The sequence below is a fragment of the Bombus pascuorum genome, chromosome 15 (genome assembly GCF_905332965.1).
Source record: "Bombus pascuorum chromosome 15, iyBomPasc1.1, whole genome shotgun sequence".
NCBI classification, from domain to species: Eukaryota; Metazoa; Arthropoda; class Insecta; order Hymenoptera; family Apidae; genus Bombus; species Bombus pascuorum.
Window position 1 is genome coordinate 16,932 of NC_083502.1, and position 19,488 is coordinate 36,419.

Below are 19,488 nucleotides of genomic sequence, written 5' to 3' on the forward strand. Positions count from 1 at the left end.
GATAGCCAATCAACAAGCAATACGAATCTGCCTTTATTATTTAAATTAGGGATGGTATTGTTCAATAGTCTTTCATATTCGAGACACGGTATTGCGAAGGTGCTACGAAGTAGTTGCCTACGTTTGAACGTTACAATTTTTGTGTTTAGCAAGTGTTTGAGCGATTGATAAAAAGTGCTAGATGCTAGATAAAATATAAAATCTAGTTATTCGAACGTCGACTTGTAAATTTTCTATAAAAGGGATTTATTCAGGGTAAATACTTTATACTTGCAAATTTTAAGAATTACAAACTTCCTGTGAATTATTTTAATCTAATAACTTTGTTCTGTCTCTAGAATGGGTCATACGGCAACCAGATAGATTATTCCACATGTGGAAGTAAGTCGTAGAAACCCATACAGTTTTCTTATTTATTTTTCTTTTTTCTTATTTTTATTATATTTTTCCTCTCTAATATACTACTTGCATTTATACATTTATATTAATGTAAGAGTGATGTTATACATATTTATGTTTTAGTTTTAATTAAATATATTGATTATAGTTTTTTATATAAATGTTAGATCGTTCTTCCTATTTTATTTTTTCTCGCTAAAGAATGTTTTCATCAGAGTTTTCATTCACTAATCACAGAACTTAACGTATAAATATTTCTATAATTGAATATTATGTTCATATAAAATAATTATGTTTTTGTTACTATTAATTATTCTTTGAATCTCGTATTGTATTTATCCGATAGATAGTGATTCTTTACGAAATTTGTTTAAGAATCCTTCCCTGATGCACTTCGTCATACACAAAGAATCTAATTCCACTAACACAATTCTTCATAAATTTTTTTTCATGCTGTAATGGTAAGTTTTTTCCCTACTTCTTTTTGATTATCTACTATTGCTGTATTATTTACAATAATGTCCGTATTTAATGCACTGTTTCCTTTAAAAAAAAGTGATACAGTATATTCATTCGTTATCTTTTCTATTTATCAACCAAAAATTATGAATGGAAAAAAACAAACCTGAGTTCTCAGATTCTGTTGCAAGTCATTATAATTAAATATGGACATAATTTGAATAATGTACCGAATCTGATGTCTGCAAAATCGTCTAAAACTTTCAATTTTTATATGTATTTTATATCTAGATATTCAATTATACATAGAAACCTAGTCTCAATATTTAACCAATGGCGAAACAGTAAGCGGTAGAATATCTCACGTGAGATTGATGTTATCAGAAAAAGATTTAACAAAAATTGTTTAGTTCGAAAGAAGACATCACATACGGTGCAAATTACTTTTTTGTTAATCTAGCAGTAGGGTTCCTGTTTGTTCGTCCAGTCGCGGGGAGACGCGTTTCCGTTAGGCGCGTCAACGGGAGTCGTAAATTCCCGTTACGATCTACGAATCGACACCGCGAGCAGGGCGATCCCCTGATTTCAGTTACGACAATAGGGGTGGTTAAATTGAAATAACTGTAGTCTCCAGTTATCTATTTTTATTTATTTCGCCACTTTTCACAACACTTGGAACGTATATAGAAATATGTTGTAATGGATACCGGTTAACGCGATGAATCCCGATATCGTGTGAAACTATTAGACTAGCTTGCCGAAAGATGAGCAGAGACTTGACTGTCTGCTTGGTAGAATAACAGTGACTTGATTGACTGCTTAGTAGAAGAGCAGTGAGTGACTGACTGCTTAGTAGAAGAGCAGAGACTTGACTGTCTGCTTAGTAGAAGAGCAGAGACTTGACTGTCTAAGGAGCAGTAGAACAGTTTACTTGACTGTCTGCTTAGTAGAAGAGCAGAGACTTGATTGTCTGCTTAGTAGAAGAGCAGAGACTTGACTGTCTGCTTAGTAGAAGAGCAGAAACTTGACTGTCTGCTTAGTAGAAGAGCAGAAACTTGACTGTCTGCTTAGTAGAAGAGCAGAGACTTGACTGTCTGAGGACCAGTAGAACAGTGACTGACCCATCTCGTCTTGTTTAGGAGGAAAGCTCGGTGTGGGTGTACCCTTGCTGAACTAAGGACGCGGATTCGTTGTTCACACCTTTAGGTAGAATAGTGAGGGTAACGATCCGCGATGCCCATTGGTTTTTGGCCAATATTAATACACATAATGCGAGGAGAAAGTCTCCTGCATATTTGGCTCATGGGTGTCCTTGTTCTTGGGAAAAACCCGCCATTTAACGGGACACATCTGCTTTCCCCGTAATTAACAAGAGAGTGCAATAAACCTAATGACTGTTCAAATGACCATCCATAAACCGAATAATATTTGTATGAATCGAAAGTAAGTTGAAAAGATTCGGTTTATGGTGGTTCCTTAGGTTACTGCAGGTCAGTTTGATGAGAGATAGGCGTCGGCGGTCAGACCGAAAGGTACGTCGCACTGACCGTCTAGCGCGCCGTAACAGTTCCATTTCAACTTTATTTTTGCAAATGGAGCCATTTTTTTTTTTTTTTTTTTTAAATACATACATCGATCTATGTTTGTATTTCTTATGCGAAAATTAAAAAGAACTATTAAGAAAGAAAGCCAGGTAAGGGCGCGAAACGGTTCTCTTGTGCTTACGTTGTCCTTGTCTTTCGTTTGTTTCAACGTAAACATAATACCGCTTCGTGTCCTATGTTTACCTTTCATACGACAAATTAAACGTACGAAATAATCTAAATTTACAGTTTTTCGACATAAATAGGATAATACTTTTTTATATGATATGAAACGTTACGATATCGGTTACACCACTGTTGTTTACAAAGCACGAGTTTTGACCGATTGGTAGATTTGGTAGATAGAAAAGAATAATAATAACAACTAAGAACCGATTTAAACAGGTCATATTGTAGGATGTCAGCATACTTTCCGCGGTGAACGTATGTATATATTGTTCATATATATTGTTTTAATATAGTTATTAACTATCTTATTGTTATGTATATTTATATCGTAGTATAAGAATGTAGCCAAACAATCCGCCTGTTTTAAACCCCTTCCTTTAATGTATGTAGTTAGCTTTTTGTAGACATGAACGCACGAAAGATATATGGATGTTAACATTATTTCGTTTAACGGAATCATCGAACAACACGAACTATTCATTTTCATTTTATTTTGCGAGATACGAAGGCGCAGTTTCGTTTTTAACGTGAACTGAAATGAAACAGAAAAGAAATGAAAATTCAATTCATTACTTATAAAATATCTTAATTATTTTTCGACATAATTGCCATTTGCATCAATTTATATTTGGCAACGCGTGATAAGTTTCTTTATTCCATCAGCAAAGAATTCTGCTGGATACTTCTGGTAAACTTTTGATAAACAACTTCATTGCTCTCTTAGCTTCATTTTCATACTTGAAATGAGTTCCATCTCCACCCATCTCGTCATTTTTCGTTTATAATTTGTATAAAATGAAACTAAATCATCACCGCGATGTGTGTATCATCGTCTGCTTATACTCTAACTCACACTTGCCGAGTGATCGCGACTGCGTCTGCACGCCGTTTCAACAGAAAGCATATCAAAATCAGCCTCGCGCTTAATATTTTAAATGCCTTTGTATCGATATGATTCACGTAATTCGCGCCATGTAATTTTTCTGAATGCAAAAACATTTTAGTCACGGCGTTTACCCACATTTTTCCTACACTTTTCTCTCGTGGTTGACAGAACATTCATAAACAATTCACTCTATCCATCTTTTATGTTCTGGAGTTTCTTCTCTTTTCTTCCCATAATAAAGTGAGCGTCAGGAAGCAGATTTTACAATTGGATCGAGTATTTTATTCCTGTATTTGCCAATAAATGTAAGTATCGATCATTGAGTGACACCCGCCAAGACATTTCTCTTCACCGTCCCCCCAGTGTTCTGCACTACGATCTTCCTATTCTCAAGATAATTGTCGAGGAACGTCAAAAGTTTTAGGGGCATCCCTTTTGCTTCTACATCTAGTAGGATCTTATTCCAACTAAGAGTGGTAAACGCGTTCTTTATATTCACTGCTGTGAGTACACAAATCCTGTTCTCTTTCTGCAGCTTTCGGTCAACTCCATCACTCGATGCAAGGCGTCTAGCGTACTCCTCCTCCTTCTGAAACTGTACTGATTCTCGTGGAAAGGGTCTAGATCCAAACTTTCCTCGATCAGCTTCTTAAACGTGTGCTCCCAGCCTTGACTAAGTGCTAGAAGCATGCTGATCGGTCGGAAAGACGATATAAGTGCGGGGTTTCTACCCGGTTTCGGAATGAGTACCTCGCCACCTTCCACTTCGGCGATATCTTCCCATTGTTGTGTACCGCGTTTAACACTCTTAGCACCATATCCGTTCTTTTCTCCACCTTGACAGCCGTCCCTGGTATAGCTTCCACGCCAACCGCTTTATTTGGATTTCCACGTGGAGACCGTCTGTTCGGACTCTCGCGGGTTATTCTGGACATAATAGCCATATAAGGCCCCACATGGATCCTTAAATAAATTATCAAAATTCCGGTCAAACTTCAAAATAAAATTCTCCATGTCGGCTTCCTTCGTCGAGTACCTAAAATTGTCGACATTACGTCTCGTCTTCTTATTTTTAAAATCATGCAGGACATAATAATGGTCCGAAGCTGACCAAACCTTTGGTATTTTCCCACCAACATATTTCCTTGTCAATCCCAATGCAATACACGTTGTTCATTCTGATCCCAATCAGTCCGTTCTTCGCGACCAAGGTGATCTCGTACGGATGCTTACCTTGCTTACCTACCTACGCTGCAGTCTTCAATCGGCGGGAAAGGTTCACTTCGTAATTCTTGACTGAAACAAAAAATCAAAAAAAAGATTAAATTACTATATATTTTTCTTCCGGGTGAACGAAGAAAGGGCAGAAAAAATTTGAAATTAAAAATATTGGCGGGTTTAAAAAAAAAAATTTAAGCTGATTTAACAATTATTTAAATAAACTTTTTGACGAACTTTTTTATTTCACTTAGAAGAGAATTTAATACCGAAGAAAAAAATTTTTGGTTCAATTAAATAAGTCGTTTAGTTTTTTTTACTATCACGTCCGCCAATTTAGAAAAATCGTGAAAATCAAAATTGGAGAGAACACGTTTCAAAGTTTACAGTAGGAAAAAATATGAGTTTTTAGTTACCTAAGTTGATAATCTGCTAATCAGTTATTCCTGGTCCATATAATAGTCCTTCTACTTCTTCAAAAACCTCACTTTTATCCCGCAGATATTCTTGCTTCGTTCCAGAATAATTGCTGTCTGGTTTAAACTACGAGCAGTAAATGCCGTGTATATATACCATATAAAAGATACCGTAGTATTAGTAGTGCGGATCGTGGATCACAGAGATTTTCGAATCTCCTGTGATGTTCGCCTGTATCTAAAATTGATTTATTTTTCTGATAGCAACATCAGTTTTGTTTGAGTGGAACCTTTCACTGAAATTATTCAAAGTAAGGGTCGGTAGTTGGTGGTGCTTGGACAGCTCTTGAGAGGTAAAGTTGGAAAAAGCAGGGCATACGCCGCAGATATTCTTGCTTGGTTCTTAAATAGTTGCGGTGTAGTTTAAATTGCTTGTAGTAAATACCGTGTAAAATATATCGTAGTATTAGTTGTGAGGATCGTCCATCACAGTGATTTTCAAGTCTCTTCCGATGTTCGCCTGTATTTGATGTGGATTTCTTTTTCTGATAATTGAATAAGGAGTTTTGTTTTAACAGCGTAGACCTTGTCGAATCCATAATAATATCCTGTTAATTCTAAAAATTATTGGATATTATGCTGTGACTTCTATGTAGGGGAATTGTTTACGCTCTGAAGTTTACAAACAGAAACAATTGTAAAAGTATAAGAGTGTAATAAGCTTACATGTTTTTACTATTAAACTCATTTTGCCAATTTAATTTTCCTTCATTGGATACGCTACGGTACCATATAATTTCAGAGTTTCTAATTGCTTCATGAATATTTTCTGTTAGATATTTTACAAAATAAATTAAATTATGAACTTGCTCGCTTTTAATGGTATTTTCTATATTCAATAACCAGCCATCAAACTTATAAAATTTTGCAACAAGTATTAGTGCATCTACAAATCTTCTTACTTCTTCCTGAGATTCAAGTATTACATCCCAGATACCTTCTCTTTCTGTAATTACAGTACCAAGAACTTTTACACCATGATTATGTGCTACATTAATCCATCCAAAAGGTGGCACAGTTATGAAATGATGACTAAAATACGCAAACGTGTCAATAATACTCCAGTGATAAAATAGGTAAGAATCATAAGATTCTGATCCGTATATAAATCTGAAAAATCACGGGTATATTATGTATAATATATGAATTAATAAATATAGTGATTTGTATGTATTACCTGTCTTCTAGGCAGCCACCTTTCATATCATGACAAAGCAACGTTTTCGGATGTACTTCTCTATCCAATTTTTCTAACTGCGTTCTTTCTGCGCTTATTTCTAAACCACTGTACACATAATCAGTTGAATCTCCTAGTTATTCAATTTCGGGCCATGGTTTCAAATTACCCACGTTATCGAATAATTCTTTTAAGTTTTCGAAAGGTTGTGACTATGTAACTTCGGTTGTCATCTCTCTGATTTATACTGTTCTACAGACCACTTTCAAATAGTTTTTAATTCATTAACTCAAACAAAGGTTTCTCTTCTTATTTGCTTCAGGGGAAAGTTGTATGCATGCAGAGCAGATACATGATTTAACACCATTATCTTCCAACTGCCAATGAGCAAAAAAATGTTCATTTCTCTATCTGGAACAAAGTATATAAAATAAAATTATGAATTTATAATGCACGTACATCAATATTTATATGATTGTTTCAACTTTGAAAGTAATATTCTTATTTACAGAAATATATATTCTTTAATATTTTGCAAAAATGATATCGAAACAAACAATTTGGAATAAACATAACTAAGTAAATACTTTAACTTTTTTTTATATTTAATTAAATATTTTATTTGATTTGAGTAGAATTTAACACCTAACCTTCACGTTTGAAATATTACTCTTTCTCATTCTCTCTTTCAATTTTATTTCTTCTGCTTCCGTTTTGTGATATTTATGACATTTCTTAGTTCAGATATAAGTAACTTTTTCGTAATTTATAAAAAATGACACTCTTTTTAATTATCGTACACTATTAATCCATTACATGTCTTGTTGTAATTTAATTTTTAGCAACTTAAGATATGTGCATGTACAGAGTAATTTTCTTCCTAAGAATAATCACTTAATATTACGATAATACTAGAAACTTAAATTAATTACTGTTGTTAATTAATTTGCAAATAACGTAATGCACAGCCATACACAGGTCATACAAGTTATACTTATATCCTTTAAGTCACCAGAAATAAATTTTAAATTTTATATTATATATTAATATATATTATAGGGAGAAGCACAATACAAAATAATAATGTTAAAGACATACATGTAATTTATTAGTATAGATACTTACTATATACAAAGCGTTTTCTTCAAAGATAATATGTCGGCTACCAAACGATCGACGGCAACCGAACGCATTTCTGGTACTGATAATAATACTATAGTCACAAGATAGTTGTGTATTTATGTCCAACTATAAAATTTGAAAATCGGTGCTTGGTCTCGCGGCATGTAGCATGTCTCATGGGACATACAATGTATCGCCTACGGTCTACGATTTGAATATATTAATAAACTTAACAAATTTGTTATTATTTTCTCTAGGTAATTTTTCTCCCTCAAGATTCTGAGGAAAGTACTGAACTGTTGACTCGTTATCAGTATTGTCAAAAGTTCATCATTTATCACCTTTCCCACTTCATAGATAGGTTTTTCAAACCAAGAGCGGCATATGGTTAATTTGTATTGTACGTGCGAGAGGGAGGTAACGTATAGCAGAACCACACACAAGTATGTATCCCCTTCATAGTATGTATGCGAGCGTTGTATGACGGCTTAGGGCTCCGTTGAGAAAAAAGAGAGAAGCGCAGTGTGAAAATCTTATGCCCTAGATCTCTGGCGAGTATCACACGTGGCGAGCAATTACGTGAATATTATAATAAAGTTCCTTATAATACCTCTCCAAGTCCTCTCCATATTTTAATAGCCGTAAATTGGCGCAGCAGCGCCAAAATTTGAAAGAATAAGGAAACACATACAGTGCTGGACAAAAGTATTGGCACAGCAAGATTGTTATGATACAAATGCTTATAACTATTAAACAAATTGATTTAAACAAAAAACTTTTTGACGTATTTATTTATTATCTATCCTAGTTTATTACATAACAAGAGCAACAATATAAATAAAATAATACGCAAAATAATAACAAAAATATATTTTTTGAACATTTTATGGGTGGACAAAAGTATTGGCACAGTAGAATATTTACGCTTATAACTAATTACATAATAAACTTCTAATATTTTGTTGGCAGTCCTTTTCTTTTAAGGACTTCCTTTAATCTTCTGGGCATCGAGTGGACTAATTTTTTAGTGAATTCAGGTACAATATTGCTCCATTCCTGCAGAAGAACTTTCTTCAGTTCAGACTTGCTTGTGATATTATGTTTCCTAATTCTTTTTTCCAATTCGTTCCACACGTGCTCAATGGGATTCATATCGGGACTTTGAGGTGGTGTGTTTAATGTGTGGGCAGTATTATATATTATCCACTGACGAACAATATACGCCATATGTTTAGGATCTCGATCCTGCTGAAAATAGAAATCCCTGGGGAGGTTTAATTTTTGAGTACTTTTCAAAAGATTTTGCTTGAGTATATTTAAATATACATATTTATCCATTATCTCATCAATGAATATAAGTTCTCCTACACCCGATGATGCCATACATCCCCACACCATTAAACCACCACCCCCATGTTTCATGGTGGCTTGCAGATTCAGTTCGTCCATCTCTGTGTTGGGTTTTCGCCATACTAATATTCTGCCGTCAGATTTAAAAATATTAAACTTACTTTCATCTGAAAACATGATCTTTTCCCAAAAATCAGTATCTTTCGTAACAAACTCTTTCGCGAATTCCACTCTTTTCTTTTGGTTTATTTTACTGATGTAGGGCTTTCTTCGTGCTGCACGGGCAGAATAACCGGCATCCTTCAATACCCTACGTACAGTTTTGGTACTTACTTCTTTTTCACACTCAGCTTTTAACATCGAAGCAATTTCAGTCGAATTAGTTTTTGGATCCTTCTTTACAATATTTACGATTTTCCTTTTTTCTCGAATTGTTACCTTAGAAGGGCGACCACTCCTAATTTGATTCTCTAGATTTTCTTCACTTTTAAAGCGTTTTATGACTGAACGCACAGTAAAACGACTTCTGTTTATGATTTGTGCAATTTCGTTGTAAGATTTATTCATCTTATATAAATTTAATATTATTTTTCTTTCTTCAATTGTGGTTTCTTTCGTTTTTCTAGACATTATTACTCTTTCTTGGTTTTTTGTTGTTTAATAACTGAAGTCTCCAGTTTCACTGATCGAGTGTTATAATTAAGAAGATTAAAGGAAGTCCTTAAAAGAAAAGGACTGCCAACAAAATATTAGAAGTTTATTATGTAATTAGTTATAAGCGTAAATATTCTACTGTGCCAATACTTTTGTCCACCCATAAAATGTTCAAAAAATATATTTTTGTTATTATTTTGCGTATTATTTTATTTATATTGTTGCTCTTGTTATGTAATAAACTAGGATAGATAATAAATAAATACGTCAAAAAGTTTTTTGTTTAAATCAATTTGTTTAATAGTTATAAGCATTTGTATCATAACAATCTTGCTGTGCCAATACTTTTGTCCAGCACTGTAGCAGCAAAATGACGTTCGGTCCCGCGCGATTCTTCTGACGATGGATATAATAGCACGTATATGTTCCGTATACTTTGTAGTTGCAGGCGACTGACTTGTCGAGGTAAGTCGCAACGTTAGAGTCGCGCGCGATCCTTAATCGCGGTAGTACGAATAAAAATTGTGCCATATTCGGCAATGGATTTTATAATCGCGTGGCTAGTCGCAAATGGAAAGCACGCTTTAGACGGCAACGTTGGAAGACATCTTAAGTTGCTAAAAATTAAATTACAACAAGACATGTAATGGATTAATAGTGTACGATAATTAAAAAGAGTGTCATTTTTTATAAATTACGAAAAAGTTACTTATATCTGAACTAAGAAATGTCATAAATATCACAAAACGGAAGCAGAAGAAATAAAATTGAAAGAGAGAATGAGAAAGAGTAATATTTCAAACGTGAAGGTTAGGTGTTAAATTCTACTCAAATCAAATAAAATATTTAATTAAATATAAAAAAAAGTTAAAGTATTTACTTAGTTATGTTTATTCCAAATTGTTTGTTTCGATATCATTTTTGCAGAATATTAAAGAATATATATTTCTGTAAATAAGAATATTACTTTCAAAGTTGAAACAATCATATAAATATTGATGTACGCGCATTATAAATTCATAATTTTATTTTATATACTTTGTTCCAGATAGAGAAATGAACATTTTTTTGCTCATTGGCAGTTGGAAGATAATGGTGTTAAATCATGTATCTGCTCTGCATGCATACAACTTTCCCCTGAAGCAAATAAGAAGAGAAACCTTTGTTTGAGTTAATGAATTAAAAACTATTTGAAAGTGGTCTGTAGAACAGTATAAATCAGAGAGATGACAACCGAAGTTACATAGTCACAACCTTTCGAAAACTTAAAAGAATTATTCGATAACGTGGGTAATTTGAAACCATGGCCCGAAATTGAATAACTAGGAGATTCAACTGATTATGTGTACAGTGGTTTAGAAATAAGCGCAGAAAGAACGCAGTTAGAAAAATTGGATAGAGAAGTACATCCGAAAACGTTGCTTTGTCATGATATGAAAGGTGGCTGCCTAGAAGACAGGTAATACATACAAATCACTATATTTATTAATTCATATATTATACATAATATACCCGTGATTTTTCAGATTTATATACGGATCAGAATCTTATGATTCTTACCTATTTTATCACTGGAGTGTTATTGACACGTTTGCGTATTTTAGTCATCATTTCATAACTGTGCCACCTTTTGGATGGATTAATGTAGCACATAATCATGGTGTAAAAGTTCTTGGTACTGTAATTACAGAAAGAGAAGGTATCTGGGATGTAATACTTGAATCTCAGGAAGAAGTAAGAAGATTTGCAGATGCACTAATACTTGTTGCAAAATTTTATAAGTTTGATGGCTGGTTATTAAATATTGAAAATACCATTAAAAGCGAGCAAGTTCATAATTTAATTTATTTTGTAAAATATCTAACAGAAAATATTCATGAAGCAATTAGAAACTCTGAAATTATATGGTACCGTAGCGTATCCAATGAAGGAAAATTAAATTGGCAAAATAAGCTTAATAGTAAAAACATGTAAGCTTATTACACTCTTATACTTTTACAATCGTTTCTGTTTGTAAATTTTATTTAGTGTTCTGAATACAATGTTTCAGAGATTTCTTTTTAAACTGCGATGGCATTTACTTGAATTATAACTGGACGAAATCAAAATTGGAAAACAGTTTGGCACTTGCAAAAAATCACAGCAGAGATATTCATGATATTTATGTAGGACTTGATATTTGGGGAAGATGTAGTCCTGGCGGTGGTGGATTTAATTCAACATATGTAATTACAATATTACGTGCAGATAAGGGGAAATGGAGCTTTCAGTTGTCACGATAAACCTAGCAAACAAAACGCGGCTCTTCATGTATTCTGTTTATTCTATTTACATCGCAGGCTCTTAAGTTTCTTATTACAACGTCTTTGCCGCGGAATGAGACGCGCTTTTCGAAAAACTATATCCGTGCGATACAATTTTTTCATCCGCGGTGGTGATTATAACGCGAGACACGTTCCCTGGAGCAGCGCGTTAAATAATAACAGAGACGAGAACCTGTGACACTGATTTAACGAGTGACAGGTGGATCTGGTCCTCCAGTTCAGTCACACTGATTTAGATGGCATTTGATTTATTCAGACGCAGTCGTTCTTGGATTTGGTACTCGAAGAAAAGCTGGATATTTTCCTGCATCGAACTGTCAGAATTTGATATCTTTGTCCACGGGGATAAGACCACTGAGACAACAATAACAAAATAGAGATCGTCCTCCAGACCATAAATAATAATAATCTTTAAAATTGCTACAAGACAAACACCGAATCTTCCGCACCTTAAATCGGCTGAAAAAGCGCTTCGGCACTCTATGTTACTCTATCCCATCGGTCATCGAACACGGCAAAGGATATAGAGCCATAAAAATGCTTATCAGTAAGGCCTCTGATAGATCCCGAGTTCTCTGCACTCAGAGAATTAAAGATTCCAAAACCACGTTTCCGCAAGTAAGACGAATGCTATACCTCTTGACCGGCGCCCTCAAATTTTCTTCGGACGATTCTCACCGTCTTCCATAGTTGAATAACCTCCTCGTGTGACAGAACAGAAGATACATTGTTACTGGTACCAATTTGACAAATAAGTCCACTTCGTGACGTCTCCGGTACCGCCGGCTTCCCAGAACTTACTAGTAACGCGATGACATGCCAAGAATAAACGTCTACGCAACACGTGCTTCTGTTATTCACGATCTTGTGTCGTTTCTTCCTTTCAAGTTATAAACTGTTCTTTGTACAGGTCTTTAATTAATATTTAATTTATTAATGCTATTTCATCACTTCAAACTTGTTAAACTTTTATCACTCGTTCCAACAGCACTTGTTATTTGTATGTAGCGAAGCATTCTTTATCCGGTCTCCTTTCTACCGCGCGAAAAGTTTCGTGAATCCCACAAGACTATTGAGGACAAATTTTGGAAGTGTGCGCCGAAATGTGTATGATGATCTTCTCAGATTCCCAAATTTCATAATCTTGAAAATGCAGATTTTCGTTGAGCCGCTGGAACAGGGTCTGTACCTTCACCTGAGGAAACAGGGCTAGTAACCGCTCCGGCTCCGATGTCTCAGAGAATTATTTCACATCGGTAGATTCGTTAATTTAAGTTGCTGAATGAGATAGGTTATCAGGCTTCGATATCTTCAACGCAGTACCAATATAGCTATAGCTCCCGCAAAGATGCACATTCTTCTTCTCCTTGATGCTCAATGATCTCTTGTACCAGCATACTTTTCTAAGATATGGAAGATGGGGAAAGTAGTTCCCTTGCTGGGGAAGGATAAGAACAAACCAAATCCAGTCAGGTACAGATCAATGAGTTTGCTGTTTGCAGAGTATCCATTAGTAAGGTCTTTGAGAGTGTGATACAGAGACTCATACCGTTTCATTGTAAAGAGGCTGCCATTCCTCCCGATCTGCAATTTGGCTTCCGGGTCAAATACAGTAAGGTCCACGCCATAATAAAATTCGTGACAGGCGTCTGCTGGTAGCAAAACTCTACTCATAGTCCTGGAAAGGGATTTTGACATGTTTCGATCGAGCGGTTTGCTATAAAAGCTGATACGATACGGTTTCTTTAAACATGTAGTTCAGGTGATTTGGTCCACAATCTTCGAAATGTGTCTCATTGGATGTCAAGCTCGAATATCGTCTTCGGAGTGAATAACGGTCTGCAACAGGGAACGTTCAACACCTCCATCCTGTTCAATTTGTATTTTAGTCGTGCTTCGAGCCTCTTCCATCTGAATAGCGACTTTAACCTATGCGCGTTAGTATTTGCTAATGGCCTCCTCATTTACGCGACGGGAATGTATTCATCCAAAATTAATTCCAAGCTACAGGAAATTTTCGATCGAATTATGGTTTGCTGTGGTAACTGAAAGTTCCGTACATTCTCGCTGATTTCTTATCACCGGCAATAGCCTAGGGGCTCCGTTCCGCATAAGAAAATGGTCAAATATCCCGGTATATATTTGTATTGCAAATTACAGATTACACAGCACGTTAAGACGCAAATGTAAAATAAATCAGAAAACTTTTGACAATACTGATAACGAGTCAACAGTTCAGTACTTTCCTCAGAATCTTGAGGGAGAAAAATTACCTAGAGAAAATAATAACAAATTTGTTAAGTTTATTAATATATTCAAATCGTAGACCGTAGGCGATACATTGTATGTCCCATGAGACATGCTACATGCCGCGAGACCAAGCACCGATTTTCAAATTTTATAGTTGGACATAAATACACAACTATCTTGTGACTATAGTATTATTATCAGTACCAGAAATGCGTTCGGTTGCCGTCGATCGTTTGGTAGCCGACATATTATCTTTGAAGAAAACGCTTTGTATATAGTAAGTATCTATACTAATAAATTACATGTATGTCTTTAACATTATTATTTTGTATTGTGCTTCTCCCTATAATATATATTAATATATAATATAAAATTTAAAATTTATTTCTGGTGACTTAAAGGATATAAGTATAACTTGTATGACCTGTGTATGGCTGTGCATTACGTTATTTGCAAATTAATTAACAACAGTAATTAATTTAAGTTTCTAGTATTATCGTAATATTAAGTGATTATTCTTAGGAAGAAAATTACTCTGTACATGCACATATCTTAAGTTGCTAAAAATTAAATTACAACAAGACATGTAATGGATTAATAGTGTACGATAATTAAAAAGAGTGTCATTTTTTATAAATTACGAAAAAGTTACTTATATCTGAACTAAGAAATGTCATAAATATCACAAAACGGAAGCAGAAGAAATAAAATTGAAAGAGAGAATGAGAAAGAGTAATATTTCAAACGTGAAGGTTAGGTGTTAAATTCTACTCAAATCAAATAAAATATTTAATTAAATATAAAAAAAAGTTAAAGTATTTACTTAGTTATGTTTATTCCAAATTGTTTGTTTCGATATCATTTTTGCAGAATATTAAAGAATATATATTTCTGTAAATAAGAATATTACTTTCAAAGTTGAAACAATCATATAAATATTGATGTACGCGCATTATAAATTCATAATTTTATTTTATATACTTTGTTCCAGATAGAGAAATGAACATTTTTTTGCTCATTGGCAGTTGGAAGATAATGGTGTTAAATCATGTATCTGCTCTGCATGCATACAACTTTCCCCTGAAGCAAATAAGAAGAGAAACCTTTGTTTGAGTTAATGAATTAAAAACTATTTGAAAGTGGTCTGTAGAACAGTATAAATCAGAGAGATGACAACCGAAGTTACATAGTCACAACCTTTCGAAAACTTAAAAGAATTATTCGATAACGTGGGTAATTTGAAACCATGGCCCGAAATTGAATAACTAGGAGATTCAACTGATTATGTGTACAGTGGTTTAGAAATAAGCGCAGAAAGAACGCAGTTAGAAAAATTGGATAGAGAAGTACATCCGAAAACGTTGCTTTGTCATGATATGAAAGGTGGCTGCCTAGAAGACAGGTAATACATACAAATCACTATATTTATTAATTCATATATTATACATAATATACCCGTGATTTTTCAGATTTATATACGGATCAGAATCTTATGATTCTTACCTATTTTATCACTGGAGTGTTATTGACACGTTTGCGTATTTTAGTCATCATTTCATAACTGTGCCACCTTTTGGATGGATTAATGTAGCACATAATCATGGTGTAAAAGTTCTTGGTACTGTAATTACAGAAAGAGAAGGTATCTGGGATGTAATACTTGAATCTCAGGAAGAAGTAAGAAGATTTGCAGATGCACTAATACTTGTTGCAAAATTTTATAAGTTTGATGGCTGGTTATTAAATATTGAAAATACCATTAAAAGCGAGCAAGTTCATAATTTAATTTATTTTGTAAAATATCTAACAGAAAATATTCATGAAGCAATTAGAAACTCTGAAATTATATGGTACCGTAGCGTATCCAATGAAGGAAAATTAAATTGGCAAAATAAGCTTAATAGTAAAAACATGTAAGCTTATTACACTCTTATACTTTTACAATCGTTTCTGTTTGTAAATTTTATTTAGTGTTCTGAATACAATGTTTCAGAGATTTCTTTTTAAACTGCGATGGCATTTACTTGAATTATAACTGGACGAAATCAAAATTGGAAAACAGTTTGGCACTTGCAAAAAATCACAGCAGAGATATTCATGATATTTATGTAGGACTTGATATTTGGGGAAGATGTAGTCCTGGCGGTGGTGGATTTAATTCAACATATGTAATTACAATATTACGTGCAGATAAGGGGAAATGGAGCTTTCAGTTGTCACGATAAACCTAGCAAACAAAACGCGGCTCTTCATGTATTCTGTTTATTCTATTTACATCGCAGGCTCTTAAGTTTCTTATTACAACGTCTTTGCCGCGGAATGAGACGCGCTTTTCGAAAAACTATATCCGTGCGATACAATTTTTTCATCCGCGGTGGTGATTATAACGCGAGACACGTTCCCTGGAGCAGCGCGTTAAATAATAACAGAGACGAGAACCTGTGACACTGATTTAACGAGTGACAGGTGGATCTGGTCCTCCAGTTCAGTCACACTGATTTAGATGGCATTTGATTTATTCAGACGCAGTCGTTCTTGGATTTGGTACTCGAAGAAAAGCTGGATATTTTCCTGCATCGAACTGTCAGAATTTGATATCTTTGTCCACGGGGATAAGACCACTGAGACAACAATAACAAAATAGAGATCGTCCTCCAGACCATAAATAATAATAATCTTTAAAATTGCTACAAGACAAACACCGAATCTTCCGCACCTTAAATCGGCTGAAAAAGCGCTTCGGCACTCTATGTTACTCTATCCCATCGGTCATCGAACACGGCAAAGGATATAGAGCCATAAAAATGCTTATCAGTAAGGCCTCTGATAGATCCCGAGTTCTCTGCACTCAGAGAATTAAAGATTCCAAAACCACGTTTCCGCAAGTAAGACGAATGCTATACCTCTTGACCGGCGCCCTCAAATTTTCTTCGGACGATTCTCACCGTCTTCCATAGTTGAATAACCTCCTCGTGTGACAGAACAGAAGATACATTGTTACTGGTACCAATTTGACAAATAAGTCCACTTCGTGACGTCTCCGGTACCGCCGGCTTCCCAGAACTTACTAGTAACGCGATGACATGCCAAGAATAAACGTCTACGCAACACGTGCTTCTGTTATTCACGATCTTGTGTCGTTTCTTCCTTTCAAGTTATAAACTGTTCTTTGTACAGGTCTTTAATTAATATTTAATTTATTAATGCTATTTCATCACTTCAAACTTGTTAAACTTTTATCACTCGTTCCAACAGCACTTGTTATTTGTATGTAGCGAAGCATTCTTTATCCGGTCTCCTTTCTACCGCGCGAAAAGTTTCGTGAATCCCACAAGACTATTGAGGACAAATTTTGGAAGTGTGCGCCGAAATGTGTATGATGATCTTCTCAGATTCCCAAATTTCATAATCTTGAAAATGCAGATTTTCGTTGAGCCGCTGGAACAGGGTCTGTACCTTCACCTGAGGAAACAGGGCTAGTAACCGCTCCGGCTCCGATGTCTCAGAGAATTATTTCACATCGGTAGATTCGTTAATTTAAGTTGCTGAATGAGATAGGTTATCAGGCTTCGATATCTTCAACGCAGTACCAATATAGCTATAGCTCCCGCAAAGATGCACATTCTTCTTCTCCTTGATGCTCAATGATCTCTTGTACCAGCATACTTTTCTAAGATATGGAAGATGGGGAAAGTAGTTCCCTTGCTGGGGAAGGATAAGAACAAACCAAATCCAGTCAGGTACAGATCAATGAGTTTGCTGTTTGCAGAGTATCCATTAGTAAGGTCTTTGAGAGTGTGATACAGAGACTCATACCGTTTCATTGTAAAGAGGCTGCCATTCCTCCCGATCTGCAATTTGGCTTCCGGGTCAAATACAGTAAGGTCCACGCCATAATAAAATTCGTGACAGGCGTCTGCTGGTAGCAAAACTCTACTCATAGTCCTGGAAAGGGATTTTGACATGTTTCGATCGAGCGGTTTGCTATAAAAGCTGATACGATACGGTTTCTTTAAACATGTAGTTCAGGTGATTTGGTCCACAATCTTCGAAATGTGTCTCATTGGATGTCAAGCTCGAATATCGTCTTCGGAGTGAATAACGGTCTGCAACAGGGAACGTTCAACACCTCCATCCTGTTCAATTTGTATTTTAGTCGTGCTTCGAGCCTCTTCCATCTGAATAGCGACTTTAACCTATGCGCGTTAGTATTTGCTAATGGCCTCCTCATTTACGCGACGGGAATGTATTCATCCAAAATTAATTCCAAGCTACAGGAAATTTTCGATCGAATTATGGTTTGCTGTGGTAACTGAAAGTTCCGTACATTCTCGCTGATTTCTTATCACCGGCAATAGCCTAGGGGCTCCGTTCCGCATAAGAAAATGGTCAAATATCCCGGTATATATTTGTATTGCAAATTACAGATTACACAGCACGTTAAGACGCAAATGTAAAATAAATCAGAAAAGACTATTATAGCAAATAAAGGTTCGGTCCTCTCAAAGCATCTCTGCGTGAAATGTAGTTTTCTGTTGTACAAATTGCTGTCACTAATCCTATCCCGACTTATGCCTGTCCGATTTGGCTAAATGTCACAACGAGTCAGATGGACCAGCTCAGGCGTTTCAAACGGTAATGTCCGGGGCATTGCATGGGGCTATTTTACATACCAATACAAATATTTTACATAATTTTATATACTATATACAAGTTGCACATAGCTTTTAAATCTCTTGTATCTGTAGGACGCGATGAGAGTGCCATGGACTCTCAGCTGATCTGTTTATGTTAGAATCATAGAGCCAATGTGTGTCTAATCGTCGATCAACTTTGGTGGAGATTCATGAAATCCAAATCATTACTCATATCATTTTTGTAAAATGAATTTGAAGTAGAGTATGTACCATCTATTTCCCTCTTCAGGATTGATATTCCAACAAAACCGCGCACATGCATAATCCATGATAAATAATTTACGACTGCAACTATAATGCATTTTTATATGCTACTGAGAACACCTACACTTCGTTAGCAGCGCGATACTAGTAACGATACTAGTGATTTAGTACGGGAATTGCTGTAAATTTTAAGAATAATCACTATTTTGGGCAACTTGTCTGAAAGCTAATTTCTCTGCGATCCGGAGGGTATTGAAATATATTGCAAGGCTCAATATTGTGGACAATTTTGTTTTCCTATGCATATAACTGGTGATCGTTAGTTTACAAATTATGTAGAAAAATGTACAAACGAAACTACCGATCAGCTTTGTTAATAGGTTATATTAACCCTTTTGGCCCTAACGCTGGATATATCCGTTTATATATATGTGACGCGATAAAATTGTTTGTTCTTTGTGACTGCAAGACGGGTTACATTCCAGACTTTATTTTTTATA

The 19,488-nt window shown here is 35.0% G+C and overlaps 2 protein-coding genes and 1 long non-coding RNA gene across 6 annotated transcripts; 2 read left to right on the plus strand and 1 right to left on the minus strand.

The window, feature by feature from the left end:
* Nucleotides 1–1,538: 1,538 nt before the first annotated feature.
* On the minus strand, nucleotides 1,539–7,662 carry LOC132914748 (uncharacterized). 3 transcript variants are annotated; one of them, XR_009659669.1, is made up of 7 exons: nucleotides 7,038–7,234; nucleotides 6,388–6,798; nucleotides 5,877–6,320; nucleotides 5,596–5,767; nucleotides 5,151–5,446; nucleotides 4,633–4,812; nucleotides 1,539–4,552 (listed from the first exon to the last, which is right to left on the minus strand). It is a non-coding gene; the product is annotated as an uncharacterized LOC132914748 (long non-coding RNA). The 3 variants fall into 3 exon arrangements; XR_009659670.1 differs by lacking the exon at nucleotides 7,038–7,234 and adding an exon at nucleotides 7,513–7,662 and having other exon boundaries at nucleotides 5,151–5,767; XR_009659668.1 differs by having other exon boundaries at nucleotides 5,151–5,767.
* Nucleotides 7,663–9,985: 2,323 nt separating this feature from the next.
* Nucleotides 9,986–13,319, plus strand: LOC132914732 (cytosolic endo-beta-N-acetylglucosaminidase-like). The gene is made up of 4 exons (XM_060974083.1): nucleotides 9,986–10,322; nucleotides 10,562–10,972; nucleotides 11,040–11,483; nucleotides 11,564–13,319. Exons 2-4 carry the CDS (start codon nucleotides 10,947–10,949, stop codon nucleotides 11,793–11,795), a joined length of 702 nt encoding a protein of 233 aa, XP_060830066.1. The 5' UTR covers nucleotides 9,986–10,322; nucleotides 10,562–10,946; the 3' UTR covers nucleotides 11,796–13,319.
* A 900-nt stretch (nucleotides 13,320–14,219) lies between these two features.
* On the plus strand, nucleotides 14,220–18,597 carry LOC132914669 (cytosolic endo-beta-N-acetylglucosaminidase-like). 2 transcript variants are annotated; one of them, XM_060973978.1, is made up of 4 exons: nucleotides 14,220–14,364; nucleotides 15,079–15,489; nucleotides 15,557–16,000; nucleotides 16,081–18,597. In XM_060973978.1, the coding sequence occupies exons 2-4, from the start codon at nucleotides 15,464–15,466 to the stop codon at nucleotides 16,310–16,312; spliced, it is 702 nt and encodes a 233-aa protein (XP_060829961.1). In that variant the 5' UTR covers nucleotides 14,220–14,364; nucleotides 15,079–15,463; the 3' UTR covers nucleotides 16,313–18,597. The 2 variants fall into 2 exon arrangements, with proteins under 2 accessions (XP_060829961.1, XP_060829960.1); XM_060973977.1 differs by lacking the exon at nucleotides 14,220–14,364 and adding an exon at nucleotides 14,648–14,839.
* The last annotated feature ends 891 nt before the right edge of the window (nucleotides 18,598–19,488 follow it).

Coding starts and splice junctions, on each gene's coding strand:
- LOC132914732 (XM_060974083.1), top strand. CDS start 10,947: ATGAAAGGTGGCTGCCTAGAAGACAG. Junction 10,973..11,039: donor GGTGGCTGCCTAGAAGACAG/GTAATACATACA, acceptor GTGATTTTTCAG/ATTTATATACGGATCAGAAT. Junction 11,484..11,563: donor AAGCTTAATAGTAAAAACAT/GTAAGCTTATTA, acceptor ACAATGTTTCAG/AGATTTCTTTTTAAACTGCG.
- LOC132914669 (XM_060973978.1), top strand. CDS start 15,464: ATGAAAGGTGGCTGCCTAGAAGACAG. Junction 15,490..15,556: donor GGTGGCTGCCTAGAAGACAG/GTAATACATACA, acceptor GTGATTTTTCAG/ATTTATATACGGATCAGAAT. Junction 16,001..16,080: donor AAGCTTAATAGTAAAAACAT/GTAAGCTTATTA, acceptor ACAATGTTTCAG/AGATTTCTTTTTAAACTGCG.